Here is a 15,458-nt window from a genome sequence, read left to right on the forward strand (position 1 = left end):
ACCTGATGGAAGAAAAGAAGTAAGAAGCATGGGGGAGCACGGAGGACTCACACTGGCACAAGGCCAAATTAAGAAAAAGAAAGGATAGTCAAAACAAACCAAATTAATTACATACCAGGCCATTTGACTACACTGTCTTAAGTCAATTCCTTTGTTGCTAACATGAGCTTGCACCAGCACAAAAATTAGACATCAACCAGAAGCCAGTCTATTTCGAGTGTGGAATCTTCAACCTCTTAAAATCCTTCAGGGCCAAGAACCATCGTGCCCAGTTTGCCACGCTCTGGGAACCACTGCTGCTGTCTTCCCTCGCTGCTTCCCCTGCAGTCAGGAACCAGCTCTTCCCAGCTCCTTCCCTCCACTGCAGGCGTGTGTGACGCAGCTGTAGGGACAGGGAGAGCAGCCACACTTTTATGCAGTGTGGAGACCTGATGTGCTGGCAACAAATTCTTAAAATCCAACCACCTCCCTACACGTCACACCCTTGGATTGCAACCCAGCAGCTGAGAAACACCAAGCTGCAGCTTGAACAACTGCTGTACACAACCTCCCTCTCACAACTCACAAAACCCAATTTCAGTTCCTCTTTCAAGCCTCAAAGTGCAGAATTCTTACTCAAGATGGCACTTGATGCCTATTAATGAACATGGTTACAAGCTCAGAGCTTTCTTCTGCTTGGCCCCCAGCACTTCAAGATCCCTCCAAGTAAATCAGCACTGACTTTACACCATTTCTATTTACACATTTTTTTCCTCCTACATATCCCTTTTCCTTCTGCTGCAATCCAAAAAGCTGCGCTCTGCTGCTCCAACAAGCAGCCTAACACTTTCCCTTTCATGCAGCTTTCTGTCTTTGAGACACCTCAGCCAATGCATGTGACATAAAACCAACTTCAGAAACATATTTTAGCCATTTCCAGTAAAGAAAGAGAAGATGGGGGAATTTCTCTAGGGAGCAATGAAAATAAACAATTCCAAAGGCAGGAGGTTTTTTGCCTCAAGGGCCAACTCAGTCTATAACAGTCTAAGAACTGGAATGGGAATTGAGAAGCTTCAAAATCAGTGTTTTACACAGCACAGACAGCTAGAGACCCCACCAGATCCCATCGATCTGACCAGTCACATGGCCAAGGGAGAAGGATTGAAGCCCCATACTCCAACAATAAGGACAGAGAGCAGAGTAAAATCTGCCCAGGAAAGCTTATGGGAAATCAAGAACCACTTCATCTGCTGAACTCTGGAGCCTGCCTGGTTCCAGTGTGACACACTGCAGGGTCCTTTGCACACACTGGCAAAATGAGCAGCCACAGGAAGATCAATAATCCCATGGATGCACAACTGGCACCTGCCCCTAAGATGAGAGGGAGCCAAGTGATGGAACAGGCCTCCAGAAGAAATTTGTCTTTTTCCTACCCAAAGCGTCCCCGCCCTCCTTTAGCCTAGAGAAAAGCAGGAAAGGACTGAGCACAAGCAGGAAAGGTGCTGATGCCTGGCAGGTGGAGCGGCAGACAGATTGGAAAACCAAGCATTTAACCACATACTTCCTAAGTGGCAGGAAATGGTGGAGTGAAAGCAGCCCAAAAACAGTGAGGAACAAAACAGAAAGGAGATGCTGCAACAGAAGCAGATAGGGATTAGTTCCTGCAAGAAGGAAACAAAGTGTCAAGAAAGTAATCCAGGAAACTGACATATGGAAATGCTGCAGCGCAGGTTTCCAAATGTACGCATGCCACCAACTTTTCCCTCTTTTTGTGCAGAACTCTGCCACAGCTGCACTCCCCTGCCTAGCAGAACAACACCAGGAGCTAGAACACCTCCTGTGTTCCTCACCCAGGAAGTGACATCACTCCTGAAAAGGGGACAACAACTGACCTGCATCAAAGCCATCCATCTTATTTTCCAGACATGGGCTGCTTTAAGCTCCAAGTTTCTGTTCCAAAATAGGAAGGAATTTAGTCCACATAAAAAGAACAATGTAAATATCTGCTATTCATTTAATTGCTTTCAACCGATAGACATATTTTTTAAAATAGGTTTATTCATTAGGATCATGTAATTTAGTTACACCCAAATTAAAGTTTACTTTCAAACCAACCAGAACAGGAATGCTGAAAACTCCCTTAAGCTACAAACAGTTTAAAATTATCAGATCAAAACAGTGACCAACATTTTACTCTTCAATTTTTTCAGAAGTTACTCATGCTCTTTAACAGCTTCCTGAGCACATGCTTGCCACTTGAACAAGTAAACATCCTTGCAACACTTGTTTCACTTTGTGCGCACACCAAGAAATAAGTTAAAATGCCCTAACAGAGGATTCTGACAGAGAAATATATATACTACATCTGGACCAAACATGACAATTCTGTAAACATCAGACAAGGCTAGAGTCATTACCAATATATTTTTATGCATATTTAATAGGAAAGTTTCTGCAGTCATTGAAGTATTTGTCCAGATAATGAGAAGCATTTCAAAGGATTTTAAAACCATTTTGTGCCCACGTGGAAAAGAGTTGAAAAGGTCCAGTTACACTGGCAGTTAGTTGTTAACAGAAAGCATTTAGAAATGAGAGTCCGTTTGTGGTTCTTCTACTCTTGTTTCCTTTACTCAGGAAATTAAGTTTCTCTTTATGAAACCTTATCATTTGGATTTCAAATTTTCTGCTCATTTCTCATTTCAGCTCTTTTGGTTATTGCATCAATTTCTCCCTCAGTTAAGATGTGATGTGAACAGCAAGGACCCGTGGAACAGCACGGTCTCTTCATTCCAGCAGCCTACAAATACCCTTCTTAGAGATAAGTAAGTATTTTCCAGCACCTTCCAGTAATCACTACCCCTGTCCCCACAGGGAGGGGAGGAACTAGGACAAATTAATAAATAAGAAAATAAATTATACCCTTGTTCCCACCAGAAAAACTCTTTTAGGCTATTAACATCAATAGAAACTTTATCTTTGTTTGGATACAAACATCTAAGAGGTAAAGTATCTGTGTGTCATGTTCAGGCAGCACCTTTAAACAACCTAAGAAGAGTTAGTTCCACACAAGATGTAGCCTTTCAAGATGATCCTCCAGATAAATATCAGATTCTACAGTATCATGTTCTGACTCATGTAGTTCCCTTTAACTGGCCATAAGACATTATCAGATTACAAACCAGACAAAATTCAGTGCTCTAGGACCTATCAGCCCTTTACAGAACAAAAGTTCACACAGAAAACCCTTAATCCCATACATGCTTTTTTTTCAAGCTTTTCAGTTTGAGATGGTTTAAATATAACATGCCCTCAACCTTTGTTTGAAAAGGTACATTTAGGCTGTTTTGAATGTGCTAAATATTTTGTTTCCAGTGTTAAACATAAATTGTTCAAATGAAAAGAGCATCTGCAGGAGGTCAGTTTAAACTTCAGTAGGCAACAAGAGCTTGCTGTGGAGATGATGGATGAGGTTACTTTTCTGCTGATCCGGTATTCTTATAAATGGACAAAACCTCTGCAGATGAGCCTTGGGAGGGAGCTCTACAGAGCAGTCTGCAGAATTAGACTTTTCTGTCAGTTACTTGGTTTTATTTGGTGAACCCAAATATTTGGCTTTATTTTTCCGTGGACGCTGCTGCCATAGCTGGTTTGATCCCCTCGCGCGTGGACTTCAGCTCTTCTAGTTCTGTGTTTAGTTTGCTGATCACCCACTCCAGGGCATCCCGCCCCTGCCAGAAAAATACCAGAATTTAGGATCAGAACAGACACACCACCACTGCTCATGTTTCTATAGTTCTTCCTCTGTCAGACATGAAACTTGTTTTAAAATCAATGTCATGCTCTGCATAGTTTGATACCAGATTATATTGATAATTTCTTAGCATCTTATGGAAATGTCACTGCAAAGGCATTTGCTTCACCCCTAAGCCAGAAGCAAATGCAATGCTGGTGTGAGCTCCCAGCAGCACAAGGCCTAATTCAGCAGTCAAGTTTCCTTACCTAAGAGAATTGCTGTTTGCTGCTCTCACCACCCAAAGAATATTACAAAATATTACCTGGCAAAATCCAGGTACTGTTCTCAGCTTTATTAGCCAAGTTACATAGAAAGTTTTTGAGAAGATCCAGGAAAATGAAAATCTTCCAGTACTCTTTGAAGTAGCAGCTAAGTGATCTGATATCTATCAAGAGTTCAGAAGTGGACTCACACTGAATTCTACATTAGTACACAGCAACTTTTCAGCAGCTAAATCAGGCTAATTGAGAGTTGTACATTTTATATCAAGCTCAGAACCCACAGCCAGTGCTTCAGTAAGAGCTGGAGAACCCAGGGCAATAAGCCTGGCAAAAACCTTTTACCTGAAGAAGATTCTGTAGCAGCTGCACACCAATGACCACAAGATGCAGCTAGCAGCACAATGAAGTCAAGAAAGATTTTAACTAAACAAAAGTCAAGATTTTATAACTCTGCAAGCTCAGAGTAACAGCTTTTGTCAAAGCAAGCAGATGGGATCAGACCAGGAGAACACCTGGCCTTTTTTGACTTAGAGAGAAGTCAAGAGACATTCGCCTCTATTACTCTACTAAGAATAAGAAATACAAACAGTGGAGAGCAGTAAGTGGGAGCCACGTGGCTCTGGCCAGGTTTAGAATTCTGCAGACATAGGTTTGAGCCCAAAAAGTCATAAATGCTCAGGAGAGCCATTGTCAGTGTTCAAGCCTTATGTAGACATTGACAGAAAGGACAAGCACGCCTCCTCTGCACAGTTTTGTTCCAAACTGTGATGTGCTAATTTTGTTGTATTCATTAAAGGTGATAAAGTGCACAGAAACATCACAGTGTCCAGAACCTGCTGCTGTCCTTTACAGACTACTAAGCATGAACAAGAATCTGCATAAGCAGCTTTGAAAACCTAAGGAAAAAGAATGTCAGAAGAAAGCTCATACACACTGCAAGGATTTTTCTGCCAGGCTAGAAACATCAGTCTGGAATAATATGAAAAGCCCAGATCCAGAGTGCAAAGTGTAACTATTAAAAGAAATTAAGTTTTACTGGGAATAGGAGCACAGTTATCTCAAGACTCTCTTGAGATGACTCATTAAGGTCAGTGAAGGACTGACTTGGTTTCTCTTTGGGTTTTCTATATTCCAGAACTCACAGAATAAACACTAATTGCTACTTCTGCACTGGCAGGCAGTTCTTAAACTGAGAAAAGTCATCCAGGTATCACAATAAAGTGTTCAGCTCTTGGTCAAGGCTCAGAAAGGGAGATTAAGCTCCACCCCAAATTACCTTAAGAACTAGGATGTCTAAGTTAATTAGTTCAAAAGATGCCTTTAAAAGATACTAATAATATTCAAGAAAGCATGATTGAAATTGTCCACTTTAAGTACAGGTTGCTGATAGAAAACCTTAGAAGGGATGATTTAACTTCTGAGCTCCTCCCATTTGAGCACCAAAGTGACTGTTCTTCAGCATGGAGTAATTTCCAACTTCTCCACAGGCTGTGCAAGACCTGGGAACGCCAGCAAAGGACAAATAAAAGCACCCAGACATGGGGAAGCTACTGCACAGCAACAAGTTGTAACCAGCTGTGAATTAACTGAGTGCTCACTAAGGAAGAAGTGGGGGGGCAGGGAGGGGGAATCATCTTTCAGTAAGCAGGCATTTGGACCTTTAAAAGTCAAGTTTAAATATCCTCTCTGAGGTGGCACAGGCACACAGAACTGAGACAGCAACAGCTTGGATGTTACAATTGTTAAATTGCTCAAAAAAGACTTGTCAGAACGTCAAACACCCTGTTTGCCATAGAAAACAATCAGTAGAAAAACACTGAGATTCTTTTCAGGCCCTGACTTGAAACAACACATCATTGTGTCTTACTTGGTATCTCTGTGGATGAGATAAATTAATTTTAAAAATCTATGACATTCAACTGGAGCACCAAGATACTTCCTCCAGTTTTTGAGAGTACATATCTGTGTATATCTCCTTAGACTTGCATACACTATATGCCATATTTTGCAGCTAAGAATAAACTCATGATTTTGGCAAGGAAGACTTCAGGAACATTCTGCACAGGAAATTAAGTTAGAAATCTCAACCAGATGCAAAGCCTCCAAGTGCCATGAAACTACCCAGTTCTAAGCAAAAATCTGACAGAGGACTATCTATAAAGTGTCATACTGTACAACAAGTTCTGCAGTCAGTCATTAAGCAAGCACACTCATCCCCAGGCATGCACGCTGTGTAATTCATTATTGCAGGTGTCAGCAGCATGACGTGGCTGGCAGAACAAGCGCTGCATATGAAGATTTGTTGGTAGAGCTTAATGACTGATAAGTGCTGAGCCTTTGTAGTTGATGTTTTCCAGAAAAACAGCCATAAAAGCTTAGTGGAATGAGAACGTAAAAGCAAACACTCATGGCATACATGGTTCTCAAAATAAGCAGTGTAAAAAGCCCAATTTTCTTAACTAGGAGAAGCAGCAAAATGGATTTCTTTCTGTTTAAGAAATCTTATTGGTTGAAGCAGAAGCCAATACAGGAATGACAGGGACAGGCTACACTGACTAGTGGAAGAAAAACAATCTGCACAGAGGTCTCATAGAGGCAAATACACTCAGTTCTCGCAACCCTGAACTCAAGATTTGTTCATAGTCATATAACTGCAGGGACATGTCACTACCAAAATGAATATAACTACAAGACCCATGAAAAACAGCAACAGTCTGGCATCCTGACAGCTTCAAGCTTTGCACAGATTTCCTCAGAAGGGCAACACTACTCCTCAGGCAGAAGAAAAGCAAATACAATTCCGCTACGCAAAACATTACCCCTGTTAGGCAACAATTTCTGTTACAAGAAATCAATTTTATATCCTAAGAACGCAGTTCTGTTTCATTTTTATAAAGCCAATTCCACTCACTAGCCAATTTATTAATTTCTTTAGGCACCAGCTTTGTATACTGAAATCTCAGAAACTAAGACCAGATCAAACACTCCGTGGAGGGACTCCTCACATCCCTAGTTGTCTGCAGTCTTCAAGCCATAAGCAAGACTGTGGCACAAGGCATGGCTGCAGCACGCTGGCTGCCCTGTGGCACAAGCACGGGTTCATGGATCCAGCCTGGACGGGGCTACGCTCACCCTCCACAGCTGCAGGGCAAGGATCAGGTCTGCCATTCCTGTATGCAAGGTGTGTGAAACAGACATGCAGGGTAATTTATGAAACCCACACAACAGTCCATGCAGATATTTGCTAGAAAGCTGAAATGCTGTACCAAGAAGAAGGCTGGCATTACCACTAGTTAGTACAAACTGCAGGTGTGGAGAACTGCTAGCTTAGAGCGCTTTCAGAATTTTGAATTATCCACTCAATAGCATCCCACCCCTAGAGTAACACAAAAAGATTTACAACAAACAGCAAATGATTTTTTCATCGTCATTAAAAATAATAATTAAAAATAATAAGCTGCCACTGCTACCTCAGAGCAAAGTCTCAATAATTCCTATTTCTTCAGAACAACAAAACATTTTTTGGTAACTGTCATGAAGTTTAAGAGGGGTGTTTGGAGTGCAGAGGCACAGCACAGCATGCAAGAAGAGCTAGTAGTAGCACAGTAGGTACTGGTTAGCAAGGAAAGGGCTGGTAACAGCAATTACAAATTCCTGCCAAGTTCAAAATCTGTAGAGACTTTTCAGTGAAATACACAGGACAAGAAGATCCTCTGATTTGCGAGAAGCTTGTAAGCCAGTGTGTTCCTTGAAAATGGCAGAAAGGAACAATCTTAAAAGAAATTGAGGTCTCTCACAGGCACCAACAGGTACCAAGAAACAGTTACAGTTTCTCTGATTTCAAAAGAGACATGTAAATGTAACCAATGCCTCAAGGGGAATTTTGTCAGCATTTTTAATTGTGCCTAACTTGATCTGGCACACGAACCAACTAGACAATGCTTTGCTACCTCTGGGTCAGCCTGAAATTTGGTTGTGAGCCAGGGTTTGTTCCTCTCTTTCAAGAATATACATTCCACACAGACTTTTAAATGGAAACTGGATCAGAACAGAACTGTAATTTAACTGAAATACCTTCCATTTCAAACAGAGAGCACCCAGCTAGGTAAAGGTACTCTTCAGTGTCTAGAAATGACCCATCTCTCCTTCCCCATCGCATGATTTTAACATGTTTTCCTCTCATCTTAGGAGAAGCACACAGAAGGGTGGAAAAGGAGGCTTTCTCCTCTCTGATCTAGTTGGTCCTACCAAGTTGGTTTACACTGGCTTGGTCAAGGAGCATCCCTCACAAGGATGAAGGGGTGGCCAAAGCACAGGATTTCTGGCGTAGTAGGAGTTACCTGGCCCAGGTTCCCACTGTGCTGAACCCCTCCAGCAATGCAGAACATAATCTCAAACTCCTAACAGCACTCATCCTGCTCTTAGGCAGCAAGGCCTGTCCTTCTCTAGCAATTCCATTTCTTCCCCAAAGAACTGTAGGACAAAGTGCCCAAAAATAAGCACTCCCATAGCTCTGCCTGTGCTGAAGAGCAGCTCCACGGCTGCAGGCAAAATAGAAGAAGCAAGCACAGGACAGAGCAGTCAGTGCAGTGCTACCCAGGTGAGCCAGCACAGTCTCACCTCCTTAAAGAATATGCTTCTGCTTACACTAAATTACTTTTCGCCAAAGGCAAGGAGACAGCTCAATAATGGATACGAACTGGAACAACTGACAAAAACAACATAGAAAATATGCTGGTATTAACTGATAAATCCACATTATAAAGACTGAAAGTGAAGTTACATTTTCTACTAGCACTAACTCCTAGAAATAGATTGCTGAGGTTCTATAAAAAAATCTACTGAAACACTGCACACAAAATCTAGAGAAATTATATGTAACATTCAACACACACCACTGACAATTACTATTTCAAAAGAAAGAGTGATTGGATGAGGAAGAATGGGAGAAAACAGAACAAAGACGTACCTTTCTGGCATTAGAAGATATTGTGTTTGCCATCAAGCTTTCCAGATAACTGCTCAAGCTAATGCCTTTAACAGTAATAATTGCTTCTTGGGTTAGCACAGTCCTGTAAGGGAATAAAGAAAGGTTAACACCTAAGCTGAACTGGACTAACAAACTGTCTCCTAGACACAAAGATGCACACAGATTTCCCTACTTACTTTTCTGGGTTTTCTGGATGAGGTGTGTAAACCAGTCTCTCGTCAACAGACACCAAGTTTGTGAGCGTAATCTTAAAAACAAAACCAGAGCTGAAGTCCTCACTTCCCACCTTTCGTTTTTCTGTAATCAGCAGCACTACTCAATAGCAGAGCACTCAATTTAATGTCAAAATACTGTACACAGAATATAAACCCCAGAACACAGTCAATAAAAAGACGTATAAAGGGTGATGCATCTTCTCCTACCCTTGACCCATTATATCAAAGTTCCCATTCACATGAAGAGCACCAACAGCTCTCTCTGAATGTCGAGTCTGATTTATGGCCAGCGATTAAGAGAGGATCTCCCAGACCCCCATAGCACCACCTGGACTAGACAGAAAATTAATACTCAGGAAGGACAAGGCCTCTTGTACAGAGACAAGGCTCTCCTACAGACAACCCCACGTTAAATCTGAGACTTACGAGTTACCAGGATACCAAAATGTAGCACAATGCTTCATTTACATTCTATGAAAAAAGGCATTTCATATTAAAACTTTAGTTGAAAATGACAGAACACATTCATCTAAAAGTCAAATGATTTTACATGCATTCTGAGAAATAATCTTACATTAAAACAGGAATCACAAATGTTTGATGATGAAGTATTTAAATTAGAAAAAAAAGGGATGGGAAAAAGAGTCATCTAAGACATTGATTAAGACCTGTAAATTGTTGCCTCCAATGAAAGACACAGATACATTTCTAATCTAAATGTTAAGAGCAAAACATCCAACTTCCAGAATAATTAACAGAAACTTCATAAGCCACCACTCACATTAGTTGAGCAAAGCTCCATCTTCTTTTCCACTGGATCTACCACAGAATGCTCCTCTATGTAAGTCAGAGTTCTACTTGTTCCTAATATCTAAAGGGGAAAAAAAAAATGTTAAGTACCAAAATCCAACAAACAAACAGAACCTTAAAACACATAAATGCCAAGTTCTCAGTGACCCCAAATAAATACAAATTCATGGATATCAGAGGAGTGTGATCAGTGGTGAGACTTCATTGTCTAGATTGTATCAGCCACAGAGCATGGCACAGACCAGCCTGGAAGGCATTTACAGACATTCACAAATTTCAGCTTTTACTATGAAGTCAGCTCCAATTGACAGGATGACATAAAAGGGATCACACCCTTAATACAGAAGGAAGGCTGCAAAAATGTACCGCTTTGACAATACTGGGCAATCCCCACTCCGTGCTGAGAAGACGGTGACTGTGCAGCCTCCCCTGGTTATCCAGGCTCCTGTTGAGGACATCTACTCCTACCACACATGGATTCATGGGGTTGGGGTACTTCCTCATAGCAGCTTTGATCACAGTATCCCAGGGATGCCTGCGAAAGGAAGAGGTGAGAGGATTTCTAAGTATTTAGTACTGGATCGCAAGCAATCGCACGGTACTAAATCAGAATATAGGTTGTGCTATATGGTTCAGGCTGTACAGCTTCAGAGCTCCCAGAAGTCCCTTTGGAATGCTTGGTTATGCTTGGAAAGGCAATTAGAGAGTATTGGTACAAAAACAGAAGAAAAATTAAATTCTTCTCTCCAGACTGAAGCAAGGAATTATTACCACAAGGCTAAGAAAAATGAAGGCAAGGGGCAACAGTCACTCACTGCTCCAAGTGACATTCCAAGCAGTGCCCACAGAAATGGTGGAACTCTCAGCTCATTCCAGAACTCCACCAGGAAAGCAATCTCACCTAACACTTAAGCTTGTCCTGCTTGGAGAAGAGGACTAGACTACATGACCTACAGGAGTCCACTCCACCACAAATTTTTCTGTAACTCTAAGTATACCAAATAAATGAAAGAGGACATCACTAGCTTCTGCTCCTTCTTATAGCAAAAAAAAAAAAGGCAAAGTGAAATTAAATTCTACTAAAAAAAAGGATGATTGGGAAGTTCAAAATAAAGAAACAGATTTTTAGAAACCCCACCAGCTCACAGCCTGATGTCTGCACCTACACTACTGCTTCCAGCAGTTTGTTAGCATGAATTCCAGTTATGGATACTCCTCTCAGAACTGTTTTTATAAAACAAATTTTGATAACCTCAAATTCCTGGGATTGGAGCAGTCCTGCTACTCATGGCCAGGCTGTCCACACAGTTCTTGAGGTACTTCACATATTTCCTTCTGAAACAGAGGAGGCTACAGAAACCATGGACTTGATCCAACAGAGAAATTCTGTCCCTAATTATTTCTATATTCAGAATACTGACTGTCCTGACATAACAGCCTTAAAGCCTTTAAAGGTATGTTTAAAAATTCAACAATTGGTATCTAACTTAAGAAGGCTTAGGGGTGCCAACTTGCACTTAACAGTTGCACTTGGGGCCCTAAATGGATTTTATTTTAGTCTTAAAATAGACTGGTACAGAAAGGCACTGACAGTACAGCACTACAAGAACAAACAGAAAGTTGGAAAAATAAGTTATTTTTCTAACAAGAAAAGTGTCAGAAAGCTTTACTGGTGCAAGCAAGAGAAATAAGAGCCCTCAATTCCTGCAGCAGAAGGAGAGCTGGAGGATTGTTCCTTGTTCCATCTTTAGTGACTTTACACCTCCATCAACAGAAGATACACAAACTGAAAATGACAAAATTCTGTTAAATGTCCCTAAGGGATTGAGTCAGATATCTGATAAGGCACAACAACATTTTATTAACCATTCAAATGAACTACCTACACCCACACACATTACGCCATAAGACGGGGATGTTCTAATACAGAACTTGAAGAGAAAATGTCAAATAAAAATAGCTTTTGCATTCCCTAAGTGACAGATACTTATCTCAAACTCGGGAGTTGTGTCATGCTCGAGCAGCCTCTGCCTGATATTTCCTGCTAGAAACCACAGCTCACTTACACCAGACCAATGCTGAAGCAGAGCACCGAGTACCTGCATCAGTGCAAGCAATTCAGTTGTGTTGAGGTAATTAAAGAAATTCAGAGCAACACATCAGGGATATTTTGTAAATAATTTAAGAACTATCACTCCCGGTGCTCTTCGGGCCTCAAGACTTTCGGAACACCTGTAGCAGGGGAATCATCGGCGGTGGCATTCCCAGAGCTGCACGGGCGCTGCGGAGCCCTGCACGCCAGCTCCCCGGGACAGCTCGCTACACACCCCCGATCCTTCTCCCTGCTGCTCCCCGGGACAGCTCGCTACACACCCCCGATCCTTCTCCCTGCTGCTTCCTCGTTAGGCGGAGGTGGAAGCGGGCGGCCAGCGCCGCGTTCCATGCGGAAAGCACTGATGGAGGGAACACGGACGGGAGCTGGCTGCCGGGCACACAGCGGCAGTACCCGAGCCTAAGGGACACCGTCACTCTGCCCGCACCTCTTGGAATACATCACAGGCTACATCGGCAGTTTGGGATTTATTTCTATTTGTGACGTGAAAGTTATTTTTCCTAAACATCCAGCCCTTTACCAAGCCACCACGCTGCGGGGCCAGCTCTACCGCTCCATCCTGTTGGAATGCTGTTCCCGATAGGAGAAGCCCAGGCGCGGGGTCTGGCCGCGCAGGAAGCAGCTCGAGACGATGCAGGACCGGCACTACCGAGGCCCGTTCCCGGCCTCCCTCCTCCTCCTCCGGCCGCTCCCGCAGCATTCCCATTTCCGCCGTCACCCCGACGGGACCCGGCTCGCCCCTCATGGCCCGGCTCGGTGAAGCGCCGGGGTCCCGCCGCGCCCTCCGGCCCTCCCCGCCCGGCCTCCTCACCCGAACACGTGCTCCGAGCTCCAGATCTTCATGGCGGCCGGCGCTGTGTCCCTCAGAGCCCGGCTGTGTCCCTCAGAGCCCGGCGGGAAGGACGGCGCGCGCGGCGCTGCCCGGCTGACTGACAGCCTCGCGCCGGCCCGGCGAGCGCGAGCGGCCGCCGGGAGGGGCGCGGGGGGCGTGCCCGGGCCGGCGCGCGCGTCACGCGCCTGCGTCACCGCCCCGCCCCCCGCGCCCATGGAAGAGGCGGCGCAGCGCACATGCGCAGGAGCGTGCGGCAGCCGGGCCCGGTGTCCGTGTCCGGGGCTGGAAGCGGCTCGCAGGGATCGTCCGAGTCCATTCGTAGCCCTGCACAGGACAGCCCCAGGAATCACTCCGTGTGCCCGACAGCGTTATCCAAACGCTTCTCGAACTCTGTCAGGCTTGGTGCTGTGGCCATTTTCCTGGGAGCCTGTTCCAGTGCTCAACCAGCCTTTTCCTGATATCCAGCCTAAATCTCCTGATACAGTTCGCGCTGGAAAGGTGCATCCTGAGAAAGCAGATCTGCATTACCATTGACTGTTCCCCCTGATCCCCAGAAACCGACCCTCAGTACAAAGGAGAGATGGAGCTCCCGGAGCAGGTCTGGTGGAGAGCTGCAAATATGATGAAGGAGTTGGAGCATCGCTCTCATGAGGGAGGAAGGGCTGAGCGACCTAGGCCTGTTCAGCCTCCAGGAGAGATGGCTGAAACAGGACCCTATCAATGTGTTTATTTAGAGTGGGGGTGCCCAGAGGATGGATCCAGGCTCTGCTCGGTGGTGCCAAGCATTAGGACAAGAGGCAATGGGCAGAAACGGATGCACAGGAAGCTCTGTCCAACCAAATATGAGGAAGAACTTGTTTACTGTGTGGGTGACCAAGCACTGGAACAGATTGCCCAGAGAGGCTGTGGAGTCTCCCTTGCTGGAGATATTCAAGCACCGTCTGGATGCAACTCTGTGCCATGTGCTCTGGGATAACCCTGGCTGAGCAGGGAGGTTGGACCCGATGACCCACTGTGGTCCCTTCCTTTCCCATTTTGTGATTTTGGGATTCATGAGCTACCAGCGTTCTGGTTTAATCAAACCAGGAGTTCTGATTAAATACCCTAATAACAGCCATGGAGGTGACACGCAGCCAGGGACATCATGTGCAGGGCTGTGTCCAGGGACGAAGTCATTGTTGAGGAATACATGTGGAGCAGTAGCTCGGTTTGCAAGCTGCAGATGGAGATGGAGCTCTCAGTGGGAGCCTGAGACAAGAGGCCATGAATTGCCAACCCTTTGGTGGTGTCAGCCAGGTGAATGGTCACTGGGAGACACAGCAGGAGCAAAGATTCATGAGTAAGAGCGAGATTTGCATGTGGCTTGGACTGTGAGGGTATAAAAGCTAGGGGTTCCTTTGGGTTCCTTTGTTGGGGTCCCTTCTCAGGGGCACGAGCTGGGGCTGTTTCTGTGTTACTGCACCATGAATAAATTGCTTTATGGAATGAGACATTTGAGATTCTGCCATGAGGAACGTGGGGTGGATCCAGTAAGGAAACCTGGCCTGACTGTGTGAGGGGGGTCAAGTGGGGCACCTGTGGGTGCACTGGAGCTGCCTGCTGGAAAGGGGCTCTTGTCCCAGCAGTGAAAGTCTCTGGCCTTGGGAATGTGACTGGCAGAGTTTTGTGAATGGTCAGACTGGGATGTTTCCTTAACAGTGATAATGCCAAATGCCTGAGTTCACCTAGAGGACTTTGCACGGACTCATTCTACAGCAAACACATTGATATGAAACGCCTTACATAATGGGGCAAAACTAGGAGACAGGTTTCCTTATTTCCTACCTCCAGGCTTTGTAGAACATTACTGCAGGCTAAGCCAGCCCTGGCAGCAGGAGACCCGCCCTTCTCAGTGATGCTGGCTGGGCTGAGCCGTGCCCCGCTGACTCACCTGCACCCTTGAGTCAGCAAAAGGACCGGGACAAGCTGGAAAGATGGGCTGGGACCGATGGCATGAGGTTCAGCAAGAACAAATGCTGGGTCCTGCACTTTGGCCACAATAACCCCATGCAGCGCTACTCAGAGTGCTGAGAAAGTGACCCAGTGGAAAAGGACCTGGGGGCGCTGGTCAGCAAGAGCTGAATGTGGCCAGCATGAGCCCAGGTGGCCAAGAAGGTCAGTGGTACCCTGGCCTGCATCAGGAACAGTGTGGCCAGCAGGGCCAGGACAGGGATTCCTGTATTCCCCCTGTATTCAGCACTGGTGAGGCTGCACCTCAAATATTGTGTTCAGTTCTGGGCCCCTCAGCTCAGAAGGACATTGAGGTGCTGGAACGTGCCCAGAGGAGGGCAGCGAGGCTGGTGAAGGGTCTGGAGCACATCCTGTGAGGAGCAGCTGAGGGAGCTGGGGGTGTTTAGCCTGGAGAACAGGCGGCTCGGGGGTGACCTTATCGCTCTCTACAATTGTCTGACAGGAGGTTCTGGCCAGGTGGGGGTCGGTGTCTTCTCCCGGGCAAGCAGGACGAGA

General features: G+C 45.0%; 1 protein-coding gene across 2 annotated transcripts; it reads right to left on the reverse strand.

Annotated features, from left to right (window-relative positions):
* Positions 1-1,979: 1,979 nt before the first annotated feature.
* On the reverse strand, positions 1,980-13,097 carry PRELID3A (PRELI domain containing 3A). Of its 2 annotated transcripts, none has more exons than XM_041477726.1 (6): positions 12,933-13,097; positions 10,375-10,543; positions 9,980-10,069; positions 9,160-9,230; positions 8,963-9,065; positions 1,980-3,707 (listed from the first exon to the last, which is right to left on the reverse strand). In XM_041477726.1, exons 1-6 carry the CDS (start codon positions 12,962-12,964, stop codon positions 3,594-3,596), a joined length of 579 nt encoding a protein of 192 aa, XP_041333660.1. In that variant the 5' UTR covers positions 12,965-13,097; the 3' UTR covers positions 1,980-3,593. The 2 variants fall into 2 exon arrangements, with proteins under 2 accessions (XP_041333660.1, XP_041333661.1); XM_041477727.1 differs by lacking the exon at positions 12,933-13,097 and adding an exon at positions 12,642-12,894.
* Positions 13,098-15,458: the final 2,361 nt, after the last annotated feature.

Source organism: Pyrgilauda ruficollis, unplaced genomic scaffold (assembly GCF_017590135.1).
Source record: "Pyrgilauda ruficollis isolate IOZ18807 unplaced genomic scaffold, ASM1759013v1 scaffold41, whole genome shotgun sequence".
Classification (NCBI taxonomy): Eukaryota; Metazoa; Chordata; class Aves; order Passeriformes; family Passeridae; genus Pyrgilauda; species Pyrgilauda ruficollis.

Bases quoted from the DNA above. Each gene is read 5' to 3' on its own strand.
- PRELID3A (XM_041477726.1), bottom strand. From the start codon at position 12,964: ATGAAGATCTGGAGCTCGGAGCACGTGTTCGG. The intron at 9,231-9,979 runs GTGAGTGGTGGC...TTTGTTTTTAAG, and splicing joins TGGAGCTTTGCTCAACTAAT to ATTACGCTCACAAACTTGGT. The intron at 3,708-8,962 runs GTACGTCTTTGT...TTTTTCTGGCAG, and splicing joins TATCTTCTAATGCCAGAAAG to GGGCGGGATGCCCTGGAGTG.